This window comes from Callionymus lyra, chromosome 18 (assembly GCF_982586985.1).
Source record: "Callionymus lyra chromosome 18, fCalLyr1.hap1.1, whole genome shotgun sequence".
In the NCBI taxonomy this organism is placed as follows: Eukaryota; Metazoa; Chordata; class Actinopteri; order Syngnathiformes; family Callionymidae; genus Callionymus; species Callionymus lyra.
In genome coordinates, this window is record NC_141835.1 from 6,387,150 (window position 1) to 6,413,908 (window position 26,759).

At 38.8% G+C, this 26,759-nt stretch overlaps 1 protein-coding gene across 3 annotated transcripts; it reads left to right on the forward strand.

Moving 5' to 3' along the window:
- The first annotated feature begins 923 nt into the window (after nt 1-923).
- On the forward strand, nt 924-25,305 carry mideasb (mitotic deacetylase associated SANT domain protein b). 3 transcript variants are annotated; one of them, XM_087779305.1, is made up of 13 exons: nt 924-1,251; nt 4,154-5,718; nt 11,336-11,590; nt 12,936-13,248; nt 14,302-14,368; nt 14,530-14,562; nt 16,581-16,723; nt 16,937-17,040; nt 18,675-18,750; nt 19,826-20,058; nt 20,157-20,270; nt 21,840-22,051; nt 23,678-25,305. In XM_087779305.1, the coding sequence occupies exons 2-13, from the start codon at nt 4,330-4,332 to the stop codon at nt 23,916-23,918; spliced, it is 3,180 nt and encodes a 1,059-aa protein (XP_087635431.1). In that variant the 5' UTR covers nt 924-1,251; nt 4,154-4,329; the 3' UTR covers nt 23,919-25,305. The 3 variants fall into 3 exon arrangements, with proteins under 3 accessions (XP_087635431.1, XP_087635429.1, XP_087635430.1); XM_087779303.1 differs by lacking the exon at nt 14,530-14,562 and having other exon boundaries at nt 926-1,251; nt 20,154-20,270; XM_087779304.1 differs by lacking the exon at nt 14,530-14,562 and having other exon boundaries at nt 928-1,251.
- Nucleotides 25,306-26,759: the final 1,454 nt, after the last annotated feature.

Here is a 26,759-nt window from a genome sequence, read left to right on the forward strand (position 1 = left end):
CATTTGTTTTATGACTTTCTTTCACTATTTTGAGCATTTGTTTTATGACTTTCTTTCACTATTTTGTGCATTTGTTTTATGACTTTCTTTCACTATTTTGTGCATTTGTTTTATGACTTTCTTTCATGAATTTGATCATTTATTTTATGAGTTTTGGTCATTATTTTGTGCATTTGTTTTATGAGTTTGTCTCTATTTCACGAATTTATACATTTATTTCACGAGTTTGTACATTTCTTTCTTTAAATGTGTTATTTTTGCACTTCTGGGCCACCGTACACAAGCGATTTAACTAATTTATCCACAAAGTTTGGAATTTATTATGACGACGTTTACTTTCATAAAAAAACAAGGACAGTTCTTAAATGGTTCTGCTCATTTTGTTGCACAATATTAGGGGAAAAAGTGTGTTATTTTTGTGTTATTAATCAGGTGTCCTGTTGTTTTTTGTGCAAGATTGCATACTTTTTACAACTTTCCAATTCTTAAAAAATATAAAATAAAGTGCTTTTGTCAACGTACCTGCTCACCAACATAAATATAAGACATTTATTCCGCACAGACACAAAGAATCCTCTGTAACGATGAATCATTGACTTCTGTGGTGACGTCATCAGTAGATCACTCCCTGACCTCTGAAAACATGACTTAATCCTGCAGTAATTTCCGGGAATTTTCCCCAAGAGGATCGCAGAAAGTGAAAGTGTCGGAGAAACACCCCACCATCATCCTTCCTCCCCGAGTGTGTGTGTGTGTGTGAGTGTGTGTGTCGGAATTTCCCGTCTGTGAGCGTCGCTTCTCCGTAAATGACAGCCTGCTCAGGGGAACTCCATATATGGTCGTGGAAGTGGGCGTGGCGAGAGAACGAGGGAGGGAGGAAGAGAGAGAGAGAGGGAGAGAGAGAGGGAGGGGGGGGTCACAAGACGAGGAGAAACACGGTGCAAAAAAAAAAAAGAAAAAGAGAAAAGGCCGCACTGCGAGTGGACGTGTTTCCGTGCAACGATGTGCAGCCTCGTCCGTGAAGAACACGCGGACGAGCGGTGGTGCGTTCAGGAGCGCGTCGGGATTCTACGCGCCGCCCCTTTCCCGTCTTTAAAGTAGCCTTTGCGACGTGAGGGGTGAGGAACGAGAGAGAGAGAGAGAGAGAGAGAGAGAGGGGGCACGAAAGGAAAAAAAAAAAAGAAAGCGGATGAGATGTGTTAGCATGAGTCAACATCAGGGATGTTCTCCAGCGGCTCGACGTGACGGACAGTAAGTATCACCTTGTTGTTGTTGTTGTTGTTGTCTTGTTGTTGTTGTTTGTGATCGAAGTTGCTGCAAAAGCTTCTTGTTGACAAGTTAACGGCTCGCGCTGACCGTTGACGACTCACTTTCACGCTCACGGTTGTGTTGTTGCAGCGCTGCTGCATAATCCACCAACAAAGGGCTTTTTTTCCTCGTAAATACACGTTTGTTTTGTGTTGTTTTTTTCCACACAAACAAACACACCTCGATCTTCTTCCTCGTGCACGGACGTGACACCCCCCCCCCCCCCTGCTCTGGATTAAGAGCATTTATTTTAAGAACCTTCTTGTTTCTTTGGGATAAACTCGAGGCTTGTGTAAGGTTGTGATGCGTCACGATGATCCCTTTTCTGGATCAGTGATGCGCGCACGCACGCGCACGCACGCACACACGCACGGATCTCAGGGGGGTCGGTCGCCCATCATGTATTCTATGTGCACATATTTCAACGTCACACACGCGGGGGCCACAGACCCCTGGAAGTTTTGAGTGTGTTGCCCTCATAACCAGTGCAAGGCTCTGAACAGCTGCAGCTATTTTAAGGTGTGTGTGTGTGTGTGTGTGTGTGTGTGTGTTTTACTGGGCCACCAGAGTAAAGGGTGACAATTGCCAGTCGCCTTCCTCGAGATTGTCAGAGATGGTTCTTTATGTTTCTCGTGAAGACAAAATGGGGGTATTTTATTTTGGAGGATCTACTAAAGAAGCTCCTTTGATGCTGCTTTAATGTTTCCTGCTGAACTTGGATATCAAAATAAAAGCCTTACGTTCAGTGTTGGAATTTTCAAGCCTTGCTGCACGTGCTGAACACGACTTCCTCATTCGACTTATGATTCCACTGTCGGCTGCAGTGGTCAGTACCTACGTGGTTCCTCAAAATCGCCTATTTGAAAATAATGTTAATTCCATATTACCTGCAAAACCAATCATCATAAATCATACTTTTTTACTGAATCTTGTGACAAAAATTGTCCTCAATTGGATTTTCAAATTGATAGGTTTGTTATTTTAGATATTTACAGGATTCTTAAGTTTTACTTGGTGGTAGATTTAATCGTTATCAACCAGCTAAACTAGAAAGTATACATGTATCTTGTGTTACGGGGGTGGTATATTATATAGTTATGCACGTTGGATTATCTAAAGCAAAACCTAAAATAGTATTTTTTGCAGGGTGGTTACATTTTGTTGTAATCGGCCATCTATGCTAACATCGTAAACATTTTAAGTCCAAATTTTTATTAAGTGTTACGGGGTCCATATTTGATCTATGCTTGTTCTATATGGGATATATAAATTGTTTTTCTTGGCCTTGCTAAACATTGTTTATATAACTATCTATCTCGATTACAGTGATCAGTTTTGTTCCTTTGATGCACTTTTTGACACGTTGTACTTTTTCGAGAGCTCATAAAAAAGGACGAGGCACCTATCAAAAGAAGGGGGGGGGGGTGTAGGCCTTGAAACAAAGTTGTCTAAATGCATCGAGCATCTCAGTTTCGTACCTATGAGGCCTTATAGGCCGTGAGTCTATTTTCGTAGTCTATAGATTAATGCAAACATGAGGTAAAACATGCTTTTTCTCATAAAAAAGCGTTAAATAAAAGTACCTACACAACAATTGATCAACGCCTGCAACTTTGTGTCCGTCATACCATTTGAAAGACGAACCGTTTCAGCTTTAAAAATGACGATTAAAGTCTTTAAAGCCAGGAATAAGAAGAAAAAAAAACACTGGCTTTGAACTCCTGCAAGTGTCTGGACACCCTTGTTGCTTTGTCGCTCGTGTCGCCCCGGACACACCGACGGGACTCTGTTGAGCTGCAACTGGCACTTAATGCCGAGGGGGGGTATCTGCAGAAGACAGTCCAGGTGGTAGAAACAGTAAGTGTCGTCCTTCAGATCACCCAGACAATGGTCGACCTTCGCTCGTTGCGTCTTTGAAATCTGAAAGTACCGCCGTCGTACGAGTGTTTCCCAGGGAAGTCGTGTATCCTTAACCTCCAAAAATGGCTGCTGTCTGAGCGAAGTCGAAGCCCTTGAATTGACAACACAAAGTGACTATTGGAAATAGAAATAAAACCTTTGGTACTATCTGCAAAATAATTTAGCCTCCTAGCTAACTTAGCTTAGCTATGTTACCCAGCATCCTAACAACGCTCTGAGCAAAGCGGCAGGTGTTTTCAAAGGTTTCCTGGATCAGGTGAGATGTTTGAAACGAGCCTTCTAAGAGAAGCAACTCTGTTATGCAACAATCTGCCGTGAAGGCTGGCCTGCATCTCATACTTTGGATGATAATGACTGGTAACCATGGCGATAGTCTAGATCTGTCCCGTCTGCACGGCTGCCTTCTCCCGTTGTACCTCGTCATGCTGCCGCCGCCGTCCATTGTCTCACCGTGAGTCACTCTTTGCCCACTTTCAGTTGTCCTTCTGCGTCCAGGGTTCAAAGGGCACCGGGGCAGAGCGCTGTCACAACCACTTCCTGGTTTTGCTGAAATTGAGTTTTGTTGCATTTGTTGTTCCCTTTTGTTGCTAATGTTTTTACATGGGTCTCCACTCGCACCCTATCATAACGTTTCCAGGATCCATTGATCAGTATTGATCGTCTCTGCAGGGTCTTGCAAAGTGCGTTTAGAAATTCCTGACCCTCTCGTCGTGTCATGTGAGTTCTGGTGAATAGTGACACAAAAACCTGCCACTCCCTCCTCTATTCTCACCCCCCGGTACCTTTCATGGAGCTCCATTGTTCAAAAAGCAAACAGCAGGTTTTTAACATGGCCAAGGCTGGGATGATAATGAGACCCCCTGGCGGTCTCCCCTCTGGAAACATGGCTCAAGGCTTGACCTCTGTCTTGTTTTTCTCTCCGCAGGGTGTCGCTCATGAATGGAGGGAGCATGCGGACTTCTTCAGATCTGTTAACCCCTGACTGATGGGGCGACAAAGAGAAGCAGAGGTTTAGACGGACGACTACTTCACTGATCTTGTTGGAAAGACCCTACAGGAGGATCCCGTTGTGGACTTTTGTTGCGTGAAGACACTGGATTCATGCCTGTCATGAGTATACCAGCACAACAAACGCCCGCGACTAAGAGAACTGGCAAAAACATAACCTTCTTCGCCAACCCGAGTTTAGCCATGAAGGAGACCCCTCAACTCCCGGATGGGTCCTACTACGTCCCCGGAGGCGGCGTTCCTGATCCGGGACAAAGCGAGGCCGCGAGTACCGTGACTTCTAATCCTGAAAGTCCACACATGTACCTCAATTCTGTGATATTCAGCCCGGAAAAGGGCGAACAGAACCGCGGGCATTACCAGCAGACTGTTCAGATGAAGTGGAACCAACCAGACCAGGGTCAGCAGCAGCAGCCACAGAAACCACTGACCCAGCAGCAGAGGGCCACTTCTTGGACCACAGCGAACTGGGCTCAGAACTTTGCCGGTTACGTCGGCGGAGGGAACATTACGGACACAAGGATCCAGGCTGCGTTTGCAAAGTCTGTGAATGAGGGTCAGCCTCAGAACAAGCCGGTCGACCAGCCGCTCGGTACCAATCCCTCGGTGGAACCTTTCAAAGAGGCTGCAAAGGGACAGGACTGGCAGCAGCAGCAACCCTTTCAAGAGACTTTAAAACCTGGCGCGTTGAACGCCCAGCAGCACGGCGCGTCTCACGCCAGCGGGACCTCCGTGTTGCAGCCCTTTCAGCTGGCCTTCGGTCAGCCGAAGCAGCACCTCCCCGCCTACTACCAAACCTTCCAGGGCAACAGAACAACGCTGCCCAACCCACCAAATTACCCTTCTCAGCCACAAGCCCCTGCGCAGCAGAAGTCGGAGCAGATCCAACGAAAGCAGCAGCAGCAGCAACAGCAGCAAATGATCCAGCAGCAGATCATCCAGCACCAACAACATCTCCAGCTACAGCACGAGCAGCAGACACAAAAGATGCAGCAGCAGATACAACAACAGCAGCTTCAAATGCAACATCAGCAGTTACAACAACAAAACCCCCATGTGCTTGACTATTTCCCAGGTGCACCGAACGCACACCCGCAGCCCGTGGTGGTACACTCCCAGGACTCCTCTGTTCCAGAGCCCCTCATCCAGGACATTACTCCAGAACCACAGCAGCCCCTGGACCCGCTTCATCCTCTTATTGCCTCGGATTTATTGTCCCAGACACAGCTCGCACCGCATCAGCTTCGCAGGTCCCGGCGCCTCTCCAAGGAGGGTGGGGCCCCGTCGGACGGTCCCGTCCTTAATTCGTCGGATCAGGCCGCCCCCGGGCAGCAGGTCCCCCAGAACGGGGGCGTTCAGGCAGCCCCGACGGGGGTTATACAGAGTACACGCAGGAAACGAAGGGTGTCGCAGGAGGTCAACCTGGAGACCCTCGCGCAGAAGGCGTCGGAAATGGAGTCGTTACCGCCTCACGTTGTGAGGGTAAGTTCAGAGTTGAATAGTTTCATCCTAACATCAGGACAATCCTGCTGGACACATGGCCTTCTCCGGCTTTCCACCAGCCATTGTCCCGCCGTCCTGCTACAGAGAAACGCATATATACACATTGAAACTACCTCTTGTTCATTTTCCTAAACTTCACTTTTACTAAATGTACTATTATTTGCTTTAAAAGAAAAAGACAGACGTTGCTGTATTTTAACCATTTTAAAAAATAAAATTAAGAAAAATATTTCTCAGCTTTAGCTTTAAAACTATAATTCCACATTATTATTCAATCATTTTTCATGTTTAATAATTTCGTACAGAAAATGTGTTTCTTATTAATAAAATAATACATATAAACTTGATTAGTAACTAACTTTTAAAATGTTTTAGTGACTTTTTTTTCAACCCAAATATTCTTCAACCTTTTTAGTAGGTATTTATAAATTTTTTTGAAGGTAATATTGATATCCATTTATGTTGATTTAATAAAGGTTTAGCTTGTTCTTTGACATATAAACACAGCAAATAATGAGAAAACATTTTCTCATGTTCCTAAATAACCTTTAAAAAACACTATTTTCTTCTCTCGTGTGTGTTTTGCTAACTGCTAGCTGTAGCATTTCTTTCAAAGCGCTTTGTGACCCTGGTCTAGAAAGGCGCTATATAAATAGAGATTATTATTATTATTATTATTATATAAACACAGCAAATAATGAGAAAACATTTTACTTTATACTCGAATAACCTTTAAAAAACAGTATTTTCTTCTCTCGTGTGATTTGCTAACTGCTAGCTGTAGCATTTCTTTCCATCACGATACCTGCTAGCTTATCATTTCAACTGTTTAGATGACTTTAGCTTTTTCACCAGCTAAGAAAGTATCACAGATAGTATGAATATAGGTTAATATTATATTTTGAGCCAACATCTGTGAAAAACATCTAATAAACAGCGGTGAGTCAACACTTTTAGCTTTTTAGCAGCTAGCCACAAGCTACCATTGTTAGCGTTGCATTTGCGTGTCAATAGAGTCACTAAATTACTTTTAAATTAAAAAAAAAAAACAGTGATGACAAATGTTATTAATATTTACTAATGTAGTTTTGTTTCAGCAGGGATGAACAATTGTAGGCTTATGTTTCTTATTAATAAAATAATACATATGAACCTGATTAGTAACTAACTTTTTTTAATGTTTTAGTGACTTTTTTAACCCAAATATTCTTCAACCTTTTTATTAGGTATTTATTTATTTTTTTAAAGGTAATATTGATATCCATTTATGTTGATTTAATAAAGGTTTTGCATGTTCTTTTACATATAAACACAGCAAATAATGAGAAAACCTTTTCTTATATACTTAAATAACCTTTAATAAAACAGTATTTCCTTCACTCTTGTGTGATTTGCTAACTGCTAGCTTTAGCATTTCTTTCCGTCAGGATACCTGCTAGCTTATCATTTCGTCTGTTTAGATGACTTTAACTTCTTCACCAGCTAAGAAAGTATCACAGATAGTATGAATATAGGTTAATATTATATTTTGAGCCAACATCTCCGAAAAACATCTAATAAACAGCGGTGAGTCAACACTTTTAGCTTTTTAGCAGCTAGCCACAAGCTACCATTGTTAGCGTTGCATTTGCGTGTCAATAGAGTCACTAAATTACTTTTAAATTAAAAAAAAAAACAGTGATGACAAATGTTATTAATATTTACTAATGTAGTTTTGTTTCAGCAGGGATGAACAATTTTAAGGCTCATATTCCAATATCCGCCCGGAGACCGAGCAAAAACAATAACGCTCAGATAGCACTTATGATCTCCGAGGCTGGAAGTTCCATCGGCGAATATACTTTTGCTTTAATTTTTAATTCCCGCCGTTATTGAAGCGAGACCTCCCTAAACGCACAACTTCGTTCTTTAGCTCCGAGCTATAGGAGGACTTTGATAAACAACTCTCGCTCCGTCTGCACCGGCCGCTCACTTATCAGTGTCGATGTGTCATCGATTGTGTAACCGCTCGAGTTGCCAAACAACACCGAGGCAGTGTGTAGTTTAAGCTTTGCCCTGGATTTGCCTCTTGGGTTGCAAGTCATCCACGGTTGTGTTTGGTTACATGCCTGCACACCTCCCCCATTGAATCAAAGGAGAGAAAATCCTCCTCTGTAGGGAGGAGGTTCTGCTTCGCAGTGGCTCTTCTGGGGTGTAGTACTGAGCAAAGATCTCCGGGTCCAGCACACGACCAGAGGCCCGAGCGTGGACCTCGAAGATGTGGTCTGGGCCGCTTTGATGCTGCAAATGCGTTCCAGTCCTCGTTCAGTGGAACACACTCACAGGGCGGTTATTATGGTTTCTCCGAGTAAACACGAGAGGAATGTTGCCCGGGGAGGGTTTTCTGTGACGCGCACGAGGGTTTTCTGTCACCGCGACACCATGTCGGAATGGAAGTGGAACTAACTTGTGCAAGAAACATTATTGTGACGGAGAAAATGGAGAACCAAAGGGAAAAAACAGTCCTTGAAATGAGCACTAAGCTTTGTTTTTGTTCCAGAACCATCACAATAAGTAATGAAATGAAAAGTTGTGGAACTATATTTGTTTTGTGATTTACAAACTTTTAAAATACTGTATAAGTACTTTAATTTTGTACAGAACCTCTGTGGTTACTATCAGAAATATTTGAGTTCTCTTCTTTCACCACAATCAGCACAGACATATCACGATACAGGGCGACAATACTATGTAATCATAATGTAGTAACAAGGATACATGTGTAGTATTGTCGACTACTTTACTCTGGTGTTGCAGAATTTACAGACCATGACTCTTTTGTCTGCTTTCACCTGTTTTCAAACCAAAATATGTCCAAACCTCAGCCTTAAAAGCTGCTGGACTCACTATATCCTCTCGTCCTCAGTTGTAACTGCTTTCATTTGTTTTGAAACCAAAATATGTCCAAACATCAGCTTCTAAACTGCTAGAGTCATTGTATCCTCTCATCCTCAGTTGAAACTGCTTTCATTTGTTTTCAAACCAAAATATGTCCAAACATCAGCATTAAAAGCTGCTGGAGTCACTGTATCCTCTCGTCCTCAGTTGTAACTGCTTTCATTTAGTTTTCAAACCAATATATTTCCAAATATCAGTTTTAAAAGGCTGCTGGAGTCACTGTATCCTCTTGTCCTCAGTTGTAACTGCTTTCATTTGTTTTCAAACCAAAATATGTCCAAACATCAGCTTCAAAACTGCTAGAGTCACTGTATCCTCTCATCCTCAGTTGTAACTGCTTTCATTTGTTTTTTAAACAAAAATATGTCTAAACATAAGCTTTAAAAGCTGCTGGAGTCACTGTATCCTCTCGTTCTCAGTTGTAGCTGCTTTCATTTGTTTTCAAACCAAAAAGTGTCCAAACATCAGCTTCAAAACTGCTAGAGTCATTGTATCCTCTCGTCCTCAGTTGAAACTGCTTTCATTTGTTTTCAAACCAAAATATTTCCAAACATCAGCTTTAAAAGCTGCTGGAGTCACTGTATCCTCTTGGTCTCAGTTGTAACTGCTTTCATTTTGTCTTCAAACCAAAATATGTCCAAACATCAGCTTTAAAAGCTGCTGGAGTCACTGTATCCTCTAATCCTCAGTTGTAACTGTTTTCATTTGTTTTCAAACCAAAATATGTCCAAACATCAGCTTTAAAAGCTGCTGGAGTCACTGTATCCTCTCGTCCTCAGTTGTAACTGCTTTCATTTTGTCTTCAAACCAAAATATGTCCAAACATCAGCTTTAAAAGCTGCTGGAGTCACTGTATCCTCTAATCCTCAGTTGTAACTGTTTTCATTTGTTTTCAAACCAAAATATGTCCAAACATCAGCTTTAAAAGCTGATGGAGTCACTGTATCCTCTCGTCCTCAGTTGTAACTGCTTTTATTTGTTTTCAAACCAAAATATGTCCAAACATCAGCTTTAAAAGCTGCTGGAGTCACTGTATCCTCTAATCCTCAGTTGTAACTGTTTTCATTTGTTTTCAAACCAAAATATGTCCAAACATCAGCTTTAAAAGCTGATGGAGTCACTGTATCCTCTCGTCCTCAGTTGTAACTGCTTTTATTTGTTTTCAAACCAAAATATGTCCAAACATCAGCTTTAAAAGCTGCTGGAGTCACTGTATCCTCTTGGTCTCAGTTGTAACTGCTTTCATTTTGTCTTCAAACCAAAATATGTCCAAACATCAGCTTTAAAAGCTGATGGAGTCACTGTATCCTCTAATCCTCAGTTGTAACTGTTTTCATTTGTTTTCAAACCAAAATATGTCCAAACATCAGCTTTAAAAGCTGCTGGAGTCACTGTATCCTCTCGGTCTCAGTTGTAACTGCTTTCATTTTGTCTTCAAACCAAAATAAGTCCAAACATCAGCTTTAAAAGCTGCTGGAGTCACTGTATCCTCTCGGTCTCAGTTGTAACTGCTTTCATTTTGTCTTCAAACCAAAATATGTCCAAACATCAGCTTTAAAAGCTGATGGAGTCACTGTATCCTCTCGGTCTCAGTTGTAACTGCTTTCATTTTGTCTTCAAACCAAAATAAGTCCAAACATCAGCTTTAAAAGCTGCTGGAGTCACTGTATCCTCTCGTCCTCAGTTGTAACTGCTTTCATTTTGTCTTCAAACCAAAATATGTCCAAACATCAGCTTTAAAAGCTGATGGAGTCACTGTATCCTCTAATCCTCAGTTGTAACTGTTTTCATTTGTTTTCAAACCAAAATATGTCCAAACATCAGCTTTAAAAGCTGCTGGAGTCACTGTATCCTCTCGTCCTCAGTTGTAACTGCTTTTATTTGTTTTCAAACCAAAATATGTCCAAACATCAGCTTTAAAAACTGCTGGAGTCACTGTATCCTCTCGTCCTCAGTTGTAACTGCTTTCATTTGTTTTCAAACCAAAATATTGTCCAAACATCAGCTTTAAAAGCTGCTGGAGTCACTGTATCCCCTCGTTCTCAGTCATTATTTTCATTTAGCTGCGGAGAATGTGCTGACCGCTGCTGTCTAGTTGAATCGCAACATAAAAGTGATGGCAGTGAATAATTACATGTTAATTGTGAATAAAAAGTTGAATTATTTTACATACATACTTTATTGAAAGACAAACCTTAAAAAACTATTGTACATGATTCTAAAATCTAAAAATAAAGTAAAATTGATACAATGCTTTTGAATATTGATTCAGTGTCGTGGAAAAGAAAACCTCGCCCTAACAATATTTTGTAAAACCCCTACTGTTCAGGCACTAGGGGGAGCCAAAAATATTTTTTTCAATCCTACATATTGCTGCTTTAAAACGACTTTTACAATATAATAATAAATGCACCTTAAACAATGCTGTTAAATTTTGATACAGTATTGTGAAAAAATGACAATACATGATGATATTTAACACTGTTATATATCATTATAAATGATATGGCTTCTTGTCATTTTTCACTATCTCATTAAACAACTTCCTTGTTTAATCAAATTATAGATATCATGCTATAAAAGGTGTTTACGTCCTGCTCGTCCTCAGCACCAGAACTCATGGTGGCTCATGGTTGACCTTCTTCTCCTCTCCGTCCAGGATCATCACAGTCCGACCCACAGAGAGCCTCCGGTCAAGAGGCCTCGCGACGACGGCCTCCTCCCGCTGGTCATCCCGGTGTCGGTGCCGGTCCGGAGGCAGGAGCCCATCTCGCCCGACATGGAGGAGGTCACCCTGACCACCAACTGGCCGCTGGGTCTGCCCCACGACCTGGGCCAGCACGACCACAAGCCCTCGGTCATCGTCACCCGCAGACGCTCGCTCAGGAACTCTCCCTCGGACGGCCTGGAGCAGGTGAGTCTGTAATCTGAGGGGTTTAATCCACGCCACCCTCCCCCCCCCGACCCCTTTGATCCCCTCTTTACTCTCTGTTTCTCTGGGTGGGGGTCGTTTTTTTTCTCAAATCCTAATCATGTAGATTATCGAGGTTTAGCTGCATTTCTCAACTGTAGATTATGGAGCGTGTTATCCTCAGTACTTTGGATTTAATATGTTGAAATTTATTGAAATTTTGCTTTTTAATCATTTTTGAAAGGTTGAATTTGATGGGGTTTTTTTATAAAAACATTTTTTTAGATCAAATATTTTCTAAATATATTATTTTTACACATAGAGTTTCATGTTGTAATTCAGATAAATCCAAAATACATTTTTAAAGTCAATATTTTAACTTTTTTGAGTCTTTTAAATTCAGTATAAAAATGTAATGGTGTCACCAGACTATACCAATAGAGCACAGAGCTACTGGTTCGGCCAATCGTGTGATGCACAGACGATCATGTGACTGTTCCATCGATAGCTCGGTACTCTATTGGTAGAGATGGAACGTTTATACAGTACAAACCCTTGTAACATTTTTATATTGAATTTAAAAACTACTAATGAAATAATTAACTAAAATAATAAGTAATATTTTTGAATTATTGGAACTAGAATATTACACTCAAATAGTCGTCAATCTTTTAACTTAATTTATTAAAATGTTTAACTTCATTTATCATAATATATATATTTTTTATTTACACATAGTTTGATATTTTAAAAAAATGGCTTAATTCATAATATAGTTTGCTGTCTTTTAAATTAAACATAAAAATGTTTACTAACAAAATAATTAAAAAATATATTTTAATTATTGGAATTATAATGTAAAATTAATGTATATATTTTAAATAAATAAATATAATATATATATATATAAATATATATATATATATATAAACATATATATTTATTTCTTTTAAATAAATAAATACATATATATATATATATATATATATATATATATATACACAGTATATATATATATAATTGTTATTACACAAAGTCTTAGATATTCTAATTACAATAATTTAATATGAATTAAAAAAAAAAAAATACTATAAAAACAAAATTAAGCTTTCAATATAGAAACTATTGAATTTAGTGAGAAAACATGATGCAAAAAAACATTTTAATACAATTATATTTTTCAAGTTTTAAAATTTGAAACTGATATCCTTCCACACTCTGGTGCTTCCTTCTATCTTTGGATCCTCTGATAAGAAAAAAAAAGAGTCTTTAAAACCTGCTCTCGACAAAATAAGAATCATTAAATGTTGGATTTCTACACAAAAATAAATAAACATGTCTCCTCCAGAACGGCGGCCCGGACGACGACGACGGCAAGAAGTCCAAACGGCGGCCGAGGCCGGAGCCGCTCTTCATCCCGCAGCCCAAGCCGGGCCTGTTCATCTCGCCGCCGGTCTACGCCAGCATCACGTCCTACCAGAGCCACCTGCGCTCGCCCGTCCGCCTGGCCGACAACCCGCTGGCCATGCCCCCCTACACGCCGCCCCCCATCCTCAGCCCGGTCCGGGAAGGATCCGGACTCTACTTCTCCACGTTCCTGTCGGCGGCCGGTCTGCCGCCCGCCACGCCCAAGTCGGCCTCGCGCAGCCTCCTGTGTCCCAGTGAGTGTGACGGACATGTTGATGAGAATATTTTTTTTATTAAAATGTGGAAAAAAAACGAATCAGAAAATAGAAAACCACTGATTTCGGGACATGATTACAAATATGAATATTTCCTTTAAGTCAATATAAACATTAAAATATATTTATTAAGGAAATAAAATGTAAAACAATTTAAAAATATCATCTTTATAGCATAAAATTAACCGCAGTCGATAGAAATCAAGCTTTCATGATCTTAAAAAAAAGATATGTGTTGAAGTTGAATTACTTTTGACATTTAAAAAAAACAATAAAACTTAAGCATATTAATTAAACCTACGAATAAGTTTAAGTATGTAGCCATTAGTGTCGAGGTTTGAATTTTAAACATGGTTGTTTCCATCTGTGTCACTAATTCTTTACATTCAAATTAATTTAAATCAATAAATGCTTCACTACAGTCGATATTTTGGTTTGTCAACATGTAGAATTGTGTTTTTTGAGGGAATTCTCACTTTATTATTATTCTTAAATTAAAATATAACGATAAATAGTTACTATAAAAGTAAAAATGAAGTTAAAAGTTATCTTAAAAACAAAGTTTATTGAAACAAGTAAAGAAATTGTTATGTAATTTGAATATTTTCAAAATTCAATATAAAAACATTTTTGCACATAGAGTTTGATATTCTAATTCCAATAATGACAAAATAAAATTTCAAAATTTGAACGTTTTACATTTGTGGCATTATAAATTCAATCTAAAAGTATTGCGTAATAATAATAATAATAATGAAAATTATAAAAATTTAGATTTTGAAAGAACTGAAGAAATAGTTGAGTAATTGAATTTCAAAACAATCATTTTTTTTGCTATAATAATAAAAATAATTCAGCCAATCATGCGATTTTCTCTGCGTGTCACATGATTATTCATTCAATTTAATTTTTTTTAGACGGTGACGTGAGAAACTTTTTTCTGATTTTAACCTTTTTATTGCTTTTTAATTGATTTATTTAGCAATGTTTTGCACAGTTTAATCAAAAACAAATGTTCTGTTGTGTGAACAGGTAGTTGCGACATGACTCCGCCCGTCCTGTCGGCCATCGGCGAGGTCACACCGGTCAGCATCGAGCCGTAAGTCGACAAGTGACGAGATTTAAAAAGATTTTTTTGTAATTTAAATATTGAGAAAAAGCAGAAAAAAAAAGCTCCCTCACCACTAGGGTCGTCACGGCAACGCTCGGATCGAAAGCGAAACTTTCTGGAAAGTAAAATTTCAACTGATTTTCTTTCAGAGCGTCAGAGGAGGTGGTAGAGAAGGTCAGGAGGTCAGTGAGCTCAGGAGGAGTCAGTTTGTTTCTCCAGTAGTCATGTGACGCAGGTGTGTTCAGGGAGTGTCGGTCCGAGCCGGATCTAGGATCTGGGATCAAGGATTGTAAGGGGGAGTCAGGGCTAGGGAGGCGGAGGAGGAGGAGGAGGGGGAGGTCCTGGTTCAGCAAGAAGTCTCGGCCCACCTTCCTCGCCGGAGGTTGATAGAAACACACACACACACTCCCACGCTGCTGGAAATAGAGCCCATAGGAAGAGCAGGAGGACGAGAAGACTTGATCTGAACATGGTTGCTGCGAACGTTTGGTTGTCGGAGGAAATAATGACACGTTAATGAGCAGAACATGTTCTGAGAAGAAACACAAATATTATACTGAAGATTAAGAGGATTTGAAGGTTCAAATCTTTAGGGAATCAAATGAACTCAATTCCAAACGAAACAAAAAGAAGAATCAGATTTTAATGATGCAAAAATTAGTTTTAGTATTAAATAAATTGGCCAAATTTTAAACAACTTAAATATTAATGATTATTACGATGTATAATTTATTATGTTTTTATGCACAACTAAGAGATCATGAAGGTTTTTATTGGTGAAAAAAAAAATGTAAAACAAAGAGTTCATGGGAAAATATTTCTGAAAACTTTGGGTTCACAATATTAATATTATTATAATTTAATATATGTTTTATGTGTAATTTAATTTAAAATCATTTTTTGGTAAAACAGTGTAAAAATATATTTCATTTTTATATGGAAATAAACAAGAAAAATAGTAATTTTATATGGAAATATTTCTGAAGACTTTAGGTTTAGAATATTAATATTGTAATTTAATACATGTTTTATGTCTAATTTAATTTTAAATCATTTTTGTTAAAACAGTGTAAAAATATATTTCGATTTTATATGGAAATAAACAAGAAAAATAGTAATTTTATATGGAAATGTTTCTGAAGACTTTAGGTTTAGAATATTAATATAATTATAATTTAACACATGTTTATGTCTAATTTAATTTAAAATATTTTTTTGTAAAACAGTGTAAAAATATATTTCGTTTTTATATGGAAATGAACAAGAAAAATATTCATTTTATATGGAAATATTTCTGAAGACTTTAGGTTTAGAATATTAATATAATTATAATTTAATACATGTTTATGTCTAATTTAATTTAAAATCTTCCATTTTTGGTAAAATAGTGGTGAAATATATTAGTTTTATATGGAATTAAAAAAGAAAAACATTAGTTTTCAATAGAGTTCAACAAGAAATACATGTAGTTTTATGGTAAAATGTTTCTGAAAACTTTAGATTCAGGATGTTAAGATCATAATAATGTTGATTATTTCCTTGTATTAATTTACTTTGAGAATATATGATTTTAAATGAAAAAAAACAAGAAATACTTGTAGTTTTATGGCAAAATATCTCCAGAATATTCAGATTATTATTATTTAATACATTTACATGTATACTTTAAGATGATTTGTAAGTGGTAAAATGAATGAGAAAAAATATTTGTTTTATAAGAAAATATTTCTGAAAACCTTGGGTTTAGAATATTAATATTATTCTAATTTAAAACATTTATTTGTCTATTGTAACTTAAAATCATTTTTGGTAAAATAGTGGTGAAATAAACAAGAAAAATATTAATAAATTAAATTACTAATAATTAAAATATTAGTTTTATATGCAATTAAAAGAGATTTTTTTTGTTTTATAAGGAAATATTTCTGAATACCAACAGTTCTGAATATTAAGATTATTATACTATTTAATATGTCTATGTATTAATCTAGAGATATTATTTAAAAACATAAAGTGATACAAAAGCCAGATAAATATATAGTTTTATCAAACAATATTTCTGAAAATATATATATTTTTTGAATGATGATCTGAAAATGTTGCAACTTCATTCTTAATGACAGACAAATGGACACAAACAACAGGATATTATTTCTTCATTCAACTTTTTTTGTTTCTCTTTTTTCTCCACCTTCTGCAGGCGGATCAACATCGGGTCGAGGTACCAGGCGGAGGTGCCGGAGCTGAGGCCGCGGCCGGCCGTGGAGCAGGACCGACATCGGGCCGACCTGCTGTGGACTCCACGCCGGGACCACGAGGAGAAGCCGGACTACCAGAAGAGAGGTTCGATTTCCAGTCCATCAGAGTTTTAACGACAACTCCATTTATTTTAAAACATTAACGTGGATGAAAATGTCGATATTAATGTGACGTTTGACTTTTTTGTCATGTTATTAATTCTCCTGTAAATCCTTTTTAAAATATAGACAACAACAAAAAAACAACAACATCTTCCACGTATTTGTTCGTTTAGATCATCTTTGGTTTGTTTCCCAGTGGAGGAGCTGATGCGGATGGCTTGCTCCAGCGTTCTGCCCGGTGGAGGCACCAACCAGGAGCTGGTCCACCACTGTCTGCACGCGTGCAAGGGCGACATCATGGTGAGAGAAGCTTCTTCAATAGGTCACCGTCGAGTTTGTGTCGACGAATGTTCGGCGCGTTGAGAAAACAAACGTTAATAGTTGAAACTACCGTATTTTCCGGACTATAAGTCGCAGGTTTTTATTCATAGTTTGTCCGGGGGTGCGACTTATACTCTGGAGTGACTTATAAGTAAGTAAGTAAGTAAGTAATATTTATTTATATAGCGCTTTTCGAGACCAGGGTCACAAAGCGCTTTAACAATCAAAACAATACTCAAAACAGTACATACTTCAAAGATCAAGACAACATTGAGAACAACACAGGAGTTCGAGAAATTCAAGGAAAAGCCTGAACAAATAGAAACGTCTTAAGATGTTTCTTAAAGGAGTCAGTAGATCCATCAAGCGCAAAGAGAGAGGAAGATCATTCCAAAGCTTAGGAGCAACAGCCTGAAAAGATTTATCTCCTCTGGTCCTGAACCGTGTGCGTGGAACCATAAGTAGATTCTGATCCACAGACCTCAGAGCCCGAGCTGGGGTGTAAGGCTGGATCAGATCAGTGATGTAAGGAGGAGGCTGACCATGAATAGATCTGAAAGTAAGAACCAGAATTTTAAAGTTGATCCTGAAAGAAACTGGAAGCCAGTGAAGAGTTTTAAGGATCGGAGAAATGTGAGTTCTTCTACTAGAGCGGGTCAGAATTCTCACTGCAGAGTTCTGAATCAACTGCAGACGAGACACATCCTTCTTGTTAAGACATGAAAACAAACTGTTACAATAGTCCAGACGAGAAGAAACAAACGCATGGATTACAAGCTCCAGATCATGTTGTGACAACATTTTCCTAAGTTTAGAGATTTTTCTCAGTTGAAGGAAATAGTTTCTCGTCAGTTTATTAACTCATTATTAGCGGTATATCATTTCACATGTTATTTTCACACTTAACCTCAAGAGGGCGCTCTAGGCCTGTGTTGATAATTTCGACGTAGAAGAGGAAGCGCCGCATCTTCTACCTCCGGAGTTAGTTAGTTGTTTAAAAGTGACACTGAAGGATGAAGATTTCATGTGATTTGAGTTATTTGGAGTTACACGGATGGTTTGGTAAACTTCTTAGTTATTTATGCTCTAGTTCTCTGAATAACTCTTAATATGTTATGTTAACATACCAGGTTCTCAGTAACGTAACATACAATTATTCTGTTGTTGCCTCTATTTTTATTTTAAATTGTCTTTCAAGATGACATGTATGTTCTTAGTGTTGGATTTTATCAAATACATTTCCCCCAAAAATGCGACTTATACTCCAGTGCGACTTATATATGTTTTTTTCCTTCTTTATTATGCATTTTATGGCTGTTACTCCGGAGTGACTTATAGTAAAGTACAGTAACACACAAACTCTACGATCATCCGTCGGCGGATCATCGTCGATCCACTCGCCCACGGACTGTCATGTTCTTTTTATCTTGGAGTAGAAGTGAAGATTCAGCTCCGGATCCGGTCGTCAAGGAAACGACGGAGGGAAGGTTTTGGGGGGGGCCGGGGGGGGGGGGGGTTAGAAACAAGGACTCGCTTTCAAACTGGTTCAGTAATTAGGAAGTGATTCTGTGACGACGTCTCTGTTGTTCTTAACGACGTTGACTTTCTTGCAGGCGGCTCTGTGTCGGATGATGACGGCGAATCCGCTTTTCGGCGAATCTCACGCCTTGTCGAGTTACCATTATGCAGGTTCGTGACTTTGTTCTGGTTCAAAATATCTTTTCAAATGTTTGTTTGTTTGGCGGAAAACTATGGAAGTTGAATTCAACGCCTTAAGTGTTGAAATTTTCGAAATGACTTTGTTTTTTTTTAACACTAAAATCAATAATTTTGAAATTGTTATTGAATTACAAAATTTTCCAAATTACTTAAAACATTTTTACACATAGAGTTTGATAATCTAATTCCAATAATGACAAAATAAAATGTCCAAATTCAATTTATATTAATTTGCAGCCTTTTAAATTTAATATAAAAATATTGCTATAATAATAATAATAATGTGACTTTCAATAATTTAATAATTAAGATACTGAGACAATTAAAGAAATTGTTGAGTAATTGAATTTCAAAATTAGAATATTTTCAAAATTGAATATAAAAACATTTTTACACATAGAGTTTGATATTCTAATTCCAATAATGACAAAATAAAATTTCCAAATTCGAACGTTTTACATTTGTGGCATTTTAAATTCAATCTAAAAATATTGCTATAATAATAATGAAAAAATGTAATAATTTAGATTTGAAAGAACTGAAGAAATAATTTAGTAATTGAATTTTTAAATTTGAATATTTTCACAATAAAATTCAATAAATTTTTTTTTAAAAATGGCACTTTCAGCCAATCATGCGACGAGGAACCTTTTTCTCTGTGTGTCACATGATTATTCATTCAATATTTCTTTTAAAGCATTCAATGCTTAAAAAAACACACAAAATCAAAGTTTAAATATTACATTAAACCATTAAATATTGGGATAAACTTCCACAGTAAAGATTGTGGAAAAACTTGGTGATGAAGCTCTTCTTTCCGACGGTCACTGACTCAGCCTTTGAGCAATGGCAGCTGCGGCGTTGAGTGAGTGACTGAGGCTATTGTCGGGGTGGATATGAGGTGAAAGGAGGAGGTGGGGGGAGGTCAAGGGGCGCAGGCGAGATGACAGAGGAGCGCTTGTTTCCCCCCCACCCCACGAACGTTTTGAAACGACGGTGGAAAAAAGTGGACCTCGAGGTGTTGACGAAGTCGCTCTGGCCACAGGCTCGGACCGGTGGACGGCGGCGGAGCGGCGTCAATTCAACAAAGGCATCGCCGCCTACAAGAAGGACTTCTTCATGGTGCAGAAGCAGGTGACCACCAAGACGGTGGCGCAGTGCGTGGAGTTCTACTACACCTACAAGAGGCGCGTGAAGATCGGACGCAGCGGGATGCTGACGTACGGGGAGGCGGAGCCTGTGGAGAGCCGGGCGGCCGAGGAAGAGGTGAACAACAAGGTGAGAGAGAGAGAGAGAGAGAGGGACCAGGATGTGGTTCGTATCGAAGGAAGCGAGGTCTGTTCGGTGGAACAATCGAATGGTTTCTGTGCCAGCAGAGCTCGCACAGCGTGGAGACGCACCGGGAGGCCGAGGGCAGGAAGTGGGAGGGGCCAGCCGACAGGATGCCGGATTTGGGCCCCGCCCTGTTGACGCTCCAGCCCACCGACAACGTGAGTCGACCATGTGTGCATGCAGCAGATTATTTAACAAATAAACCTATAATGTTAGACTATAGAGGGTTGAATATTGTGATTGGAAGTAAGTAAAGGTAGTTTGTAAAGATCTTTCTAGACCAGGGTCACAAGGCACTTGAACAATCAAAAACAATACAGAGTTAAAATAAATACTTTAAAAGATCAAGACACATAAGACAAACACAGGAGTCCCAGAAAATCAGGGAAAAGCTCAAATACGTCTTTTTTAAATTGACCCTGAAAGAAACTAGAAGCCAGTGAAGAGTTTTAAGGATCGGCGAAATGTGAGTTCTTCTACTAGAGCGGCTCAGAATTCTGGCTGCAGAGTTCTGAATCAACTACAGGCGAGACAGATCCTTCTGGTTTAGACATGAAAATAAACTGTTACAATAGTTTAAACGAGAAGATACAAACACATGGATTATAAGCTCCAGATCATGTTGTGACAACATTTTCTTTATTTAAGAGATTGTTCTCAGTTGAAACAGTTTGTGGTCAGTTTTCCGCAGTGTTGAAGTTGAGTTGACCAACCATTGTGATCTAAAGTTGTTTAATTGAATTGTATTTGAGGTACAAGATACTTCCTGTAATAATCAAATGATATAGTTATTAATAAACAATTATAAATGCGTCAGTTAGCCGATATATTCCCACATAATCCGTTTTTATAGTTTTACTTACGCACTTGTTCACAAACCCTGCACCCAAAACTATTTTGTGTTATCTGTGTTGTGTCAGACTGTCGTGTCTTCAGTGTGTATTTGTCTTTTCGGTGCCCAAGGACACACAACTCCTATTTCAAGCTTCTTAGTTTCTGCTGACTTTGCAACAAAGAAAATGAAAAAAAAAAAAGTGGTGAAAGAAAAATCCAGATGTTTGTATTTCAGTTTTCACATAAATTATCAGTGTTTATTTAGTGTTATCAGGATGATGAATGCGAACGCGGCGTTCCTACAAACAACAGTTGTGTAATGGAAGTAGATTAAAGCTGAATTTCCTGAGAAACACGAGTCAGAACCTTGGAATGTTCAAGTTACTCATTGATCCAAAAACCTTTGTTAGAACTTGTTTGTCACTTTTTTATTCGTTATTTCCAAAATACATTTTTTAAATCCCACATGTTTATTTAACATTCCGCAGAAAAGTAACAGTCAAAAGAATGTTCTTAGTATCTAATAATTTAATATAATTAAAAAATATTATAATAGATCGGCGAAGTTGTTTCTACTTCCTGTTTGGGCAACCGTGCGCTATGATTGGCTACGAGTCCGCGCTCGGCGAAATACAATTTAAAAAAATAGATTTTTGTTTGTATTAATTTAAAATGCACATTTAAACATCGATGTAAAGATTATTTTAATATAAAGTTTTTTAAAATTAATAGTAGTTGCATCAGCAGGCGGTTCAACCAGAGCGCTTCTTGCTGTATAGTGTTAGGTTTGCCTCCCCCTACTGGATCGTCAACGCTACTGCAAGAGTATATATATTTAAAAAAAAAAAAAAAAATCCTAATTATTTGTGTAACTAATGCTTTATTCTGCGCAGCTTGGAACCGTGCTGATCATGAAGGGCCAGGACAACACGGGGCGAGACCCCCCGCTCGCCCGGGTCGTCAGTCTTCCTCCTCCGCCATCACTTCCTGTCTCCAAGCCTCGCTACGACGGCGCCGGGAGGAAGCCCGCCGCCGCGTCCGCCGCCAAACCAGCCGCCGCCGCCGCCAACCAGGAGGGAGAGTTTCCCTGCAAGAAGTGCGGCAGGTCAGTGCAACGGTTCCAAGTGCGATTTAAATGGACGGCATGAAAAAGAAGGCCTGGACGAGATGGTTTGAACGACCGCCAGCGTGTTCTCTGTTGCTGAGCGTATCCTAGCAACCGGAGCGCCGAGCAGATATTGCACCTCCTGTCGATGGAGCTCGACGAGAGCGTCGGCAGTGAAACATCCGTGACATCTGAATATTGAACGATGAATTTTAATGTCGAAACTTTGTTTTAGTTAAATTTTGTTAAAATAATAATTTTCTAAATTAATTAATTTCATTTCTCACATAGAGTTTAATTTTGTTATTCCAATTGTTCACAAACGAATGCTCGAAACTCAATATTTTTTAAACAAATGGCTTTTTTTTAAATTCAATATAAATATTGGTTTAATGGAGCCACGAAACGACAACATTGGTCACATGATCGCAGGTGCGTCGCGTGATTGGTTGAAAGTTTGATCCAGTAGCTCGGTAATCTTGTGGTGTCGTCTGGTGACATTTTTATATTCAAAAGGCTAAAAGTTAAAAAATATTGAATTTTATTTCTTCAATTATTGGAATAAAATGGTCAAACTCTATGTAAAAAATAAATATAAAAGATTGTAAAAATTTTATTTATTTTCTTAAATCAATCAATCATTTACAATAAAAATACACATGTTTGATTAAATTATAAAAAAAAATGTATATATTCAATGCGTAGAAGTAGTTTCAACATTTTTAAACTCAATTATTTCATATTCAGGTGACACTGAGTTACTCCTCTACAAGTTTATTCCTCCGGAACAGGGCCGGGTCTAGGCAGGGGCAAGAGGGGGCCTGGCCCCCTCAAATAAATGTTGTACCCCCTCAAACTAAATCCCACAATGGGCACAATGGCGCACAATGCCCCCTCAAGATTTGTGGCTGCCCTCATACATGCCTGTCTAGACCGGTGCTGTGTCTCAAATCGCATACTAGCGTACTAAAAGTTAGTATTTTTAGTACGTTAGTGTGTCTCAATTCTTAGTATGCGAAATTTAGTGCGCCATGCATACTAAATTGGCGTACTAACACGCCCACAAAACTAGCATGGTTCGATGGACACTAACCACACTAAACAGCCGCCATTTTAGTGACGTTTTAAACGGAAGTTACATCATATATAAATGCATATATATGCATATACTTAAATGTGTATTTTCAGCAGCAGTAGGAGGATAAACACGTCTTCGCTGCTGATACCAGCTTAAATATCTCGCGATTATTTAGATTCTCATATTTTTTCTTTATTTCTTTTTCTAAAGTTGCAATACGTGATGCCAGCAGGTGTAGGCGATAGCGTTCAAACAGCTGGTTGAAACATCGTTAAATAGAAGTAGAAGAAGAAGCTGTCATGTAATTTCCGGTTAGTGTGTAGCAGCAGAGTTTGATTTGAGACATACTATCTGCGGAGAATTTGCGTACTAGTTAGTATGCATACTAAACTGATGCATACTAACTTCTAGTATACTAAGATTAGTATGCGATTTGAGACACAGCACCGGCCCTGCTCCGGAAACTCAACGTTTTAAATTTTGAATCTCGTCACGTGACAGTCGTTGACCACGATGACTAAAAAAAAAAAACCGTCCCCCGCTCGCAGGGTCTTCTTCAAGGTGAAGAGCCGGAGCGCTCACATGAAGAGCCACGCCGAGCAGGAGAAGAAGGCGGCGGCGCTGCGGCAGAAGGAGGCCGAGGAGCGGGCGGCGGCGGCGGCGAAGGCGGCGGCCATGATGGCGGCCCGGCAGCAGCAGAACGGGACGGCGCGACAGATGGGCGGCGACAGCACCAACGACGACTCGACGGAAGGCGAGGACGACGACGAGGACGACGACTGGAAGTAGAAGCGAGGACTGAGTAGTATTTATTAAAAAAGAGAAAGTTTCCTCCTCTCTGGGTCACAGGGCTGCGTCCTTTCAAAGCCATACTGGTTCTTCTCCTGCACTGTCCGGCGCTCGTTCTCCGCCTTCTTTCGGCTTTTGTATCATCACTCTTCGACTTCTCTCCGGCGTGTACGCGCAGCTACTCACCGCAGGGGGGCGCTGTTGAGACGGAAGGTTGTGAAACGCATGTCCAAACTCCGCCCCCTTTTTTTTCTAGCTCCGTTTGTACGTCACTGTCGCTGCCTTCTTTTCCATGAGTTTGATCTCGTAACGACAATCAATTGACACTGTTTTTTTTTTTCGTGTTTGTTTTTTATACGCAAACACTAGGGCAACGGTTTCACGCCTGTTTAGTATCGTTTAGCGAATGTTGTCCTCGGCAACACTTTTGGGGCCGAATCGACTGCTTTTTGTCTTTTCCTATTTATTGAAGATGACGACTGTGAGGTTAGTTTTGTTTTTTTTTCGGAAGAAATGAAGAAAAAAAAAAAAAAGTCAGAAATGTAACGTGCAATAGAACAAGTCGACCCCGTTTGCCTCCCTGACTTATATTTAAGGTTATTTCTTTTCATTTCTTTTTTAATGGAGACGTTAAAACTAACTACGACTCTATTTGAACCGGCGGCCATGTTTGTTCCTGAAAAGTATGCTGGACTAAACTTTTCACAGATTTTTCGTTTTTTTTTTTCGCGACGCCTGCTTTAATCATGTGCACAAAAAAACGAACGTAAATCAGAGTCGAACCATAGTAAGAGTTGAACTATAGTTAGAGTTGAATTCCAACTATAAGAACTGTATCTATACGGCGCTATCACGCCTCTGTTGCCACGGCAACACATCAGTTTAAAAGGATGTTTCCCTTTAATCGAGCTGAAGAGAAACGAACTCCAGCTTCCAGTTGAACCCGCGTCTATGCACAGATGTGTGTGTTTGCTTTGTGTGGATGCTGCGTATGTGTGTGTGTGTGTGTGTGTGTGTGTGTGTGTGTGTGTACTGGAGGAATTTGGGGTCAAAAGTTCGGCAGACTGTTCACAAGTTTAATTAATTTATACTATTTGTATTTCCTTCTGTTTGAGACAAACGTCACATGGTTCAAGGGAATCTTTAAAAAAAAAAAGTTGTTTATTTAGCTAAAGAATAAAACAAACAAGAAATGTATAAGAATGATATTCTATGTTTGCATACTTTCTATGATATTTTGATAAGGGGTTCAGTCTGAGGACGAAAAATGCCAGATGGAATCTCAGAAATGCTTTTTACTACGATGTAACTTATTTGTTTCCATTTTTATTTCTACCGCCTGTGATGATTTATGAAGCACTGTATATTAAAGTTTTAAAATATTTAACTGTCGGCATTTTCTTTGCGCTAAATCTTTGAATATTTAAAAAAAAAGTAAACCACGTTTTTATATTGTATTTACTTTAATACGAATGATTGCCTGCGATCGCAAAGGTTAGGAGATGGTTTGAGAGACGAGTTGAGAAGGAACGTTTTATTTAATATCGAATGCAAATAACGTACTTTACACTAGAGGGCAGCATTTCTTTATTTTAGTCTTTCAAGTTGAGTTTTTCGTGTCCAAACGTTCAAATTATCCTAATTCAAATAGTTTAAATCGGTTTTTAACACGTTTCTACGTTTCTAAGTGTAAATTATTATTTTTTTATTTTTTAAGTTAGCCTTTAGCTAGCGTTAGCTGCTAATAATCGTAATATCAATGAAATGAGCCTTTAGAAACCATTAAATAAAAACATAAACATATCTATACAGATAGATTTGAAACACCCACAATGCTTTACTACAACTTAAACCTCAAATTACGGTTTACGTGTTCCTGCACTTGACCGCTAGATGGTGCTCCAACCCACTGTTTGTTCATTTAAACATTTCTTCATGACTTTTGTTGACTTGAAGCATCAGACGCGAATCAATTTCCTTGTTATATTATAAAAACAAGATCATAATTCCTTTTTTCCCCACTGAAAAGCGTAAAATAGCGGATTAAAATATTAAATATACAATGATCGATGTTTTATTAATAAATACAGATCATTCGTTTGGTGAATGAGAACATATTAATACGTTTAATAAGTTAACTACTGTGTGTTAATTTATGATCAATATTGATCGTTAATGTAACTCTGATGTGAACATCTCAACATGGCCACAGGGTGTCGCCAAATTGTCGAACCAGCGGATTCGGGCGGGAATTATGAACGTTGTACCGTTCTTTTCAGTGTTGATACATATGCACTTTGACGTGGAAAGGTTGCTAAGCACTTTTTTTGTCTGTAAAACCCCTTAGTACATGAGGCCCCTGAATATTTTTGTGCTGCGCCATCTTGTGGATTTCATCTTCCGGACATATTTAGTAGAAGATCTACGAACTTCTTAGTACATGAGGCCCCAGAAGATTAATGGGCTACTGGATCAGACTTCCAACCAATCACGCGACGTGCAGACGATCATGAGGATTAACACACTTTTTGTAAGTTTTAGATCTATTTGTGTTTTCTTAGGATTATGTGGTAGACTTGGCGCAAGTGTGCAGCCTACTCCCATCAGTATGTGTGAATGGCTGTAAAAAGCACTACCGAATTTCCCCTCGCGGGACTAATAAGGGATTCTAATCTCCTCCTTCTTTGGTCCCGCCAAACCTGAAAGTCACTCTCTGGCACAACCAGAATCTTTTGTGCATTTTGCTCCCAGTAAAAGGACAGAAATAATAATTAAAAAACATTATTTAGATTGACCATGGACCGATTAATTGGTTACAAAAATTCCTTGCATTTCCTTGTG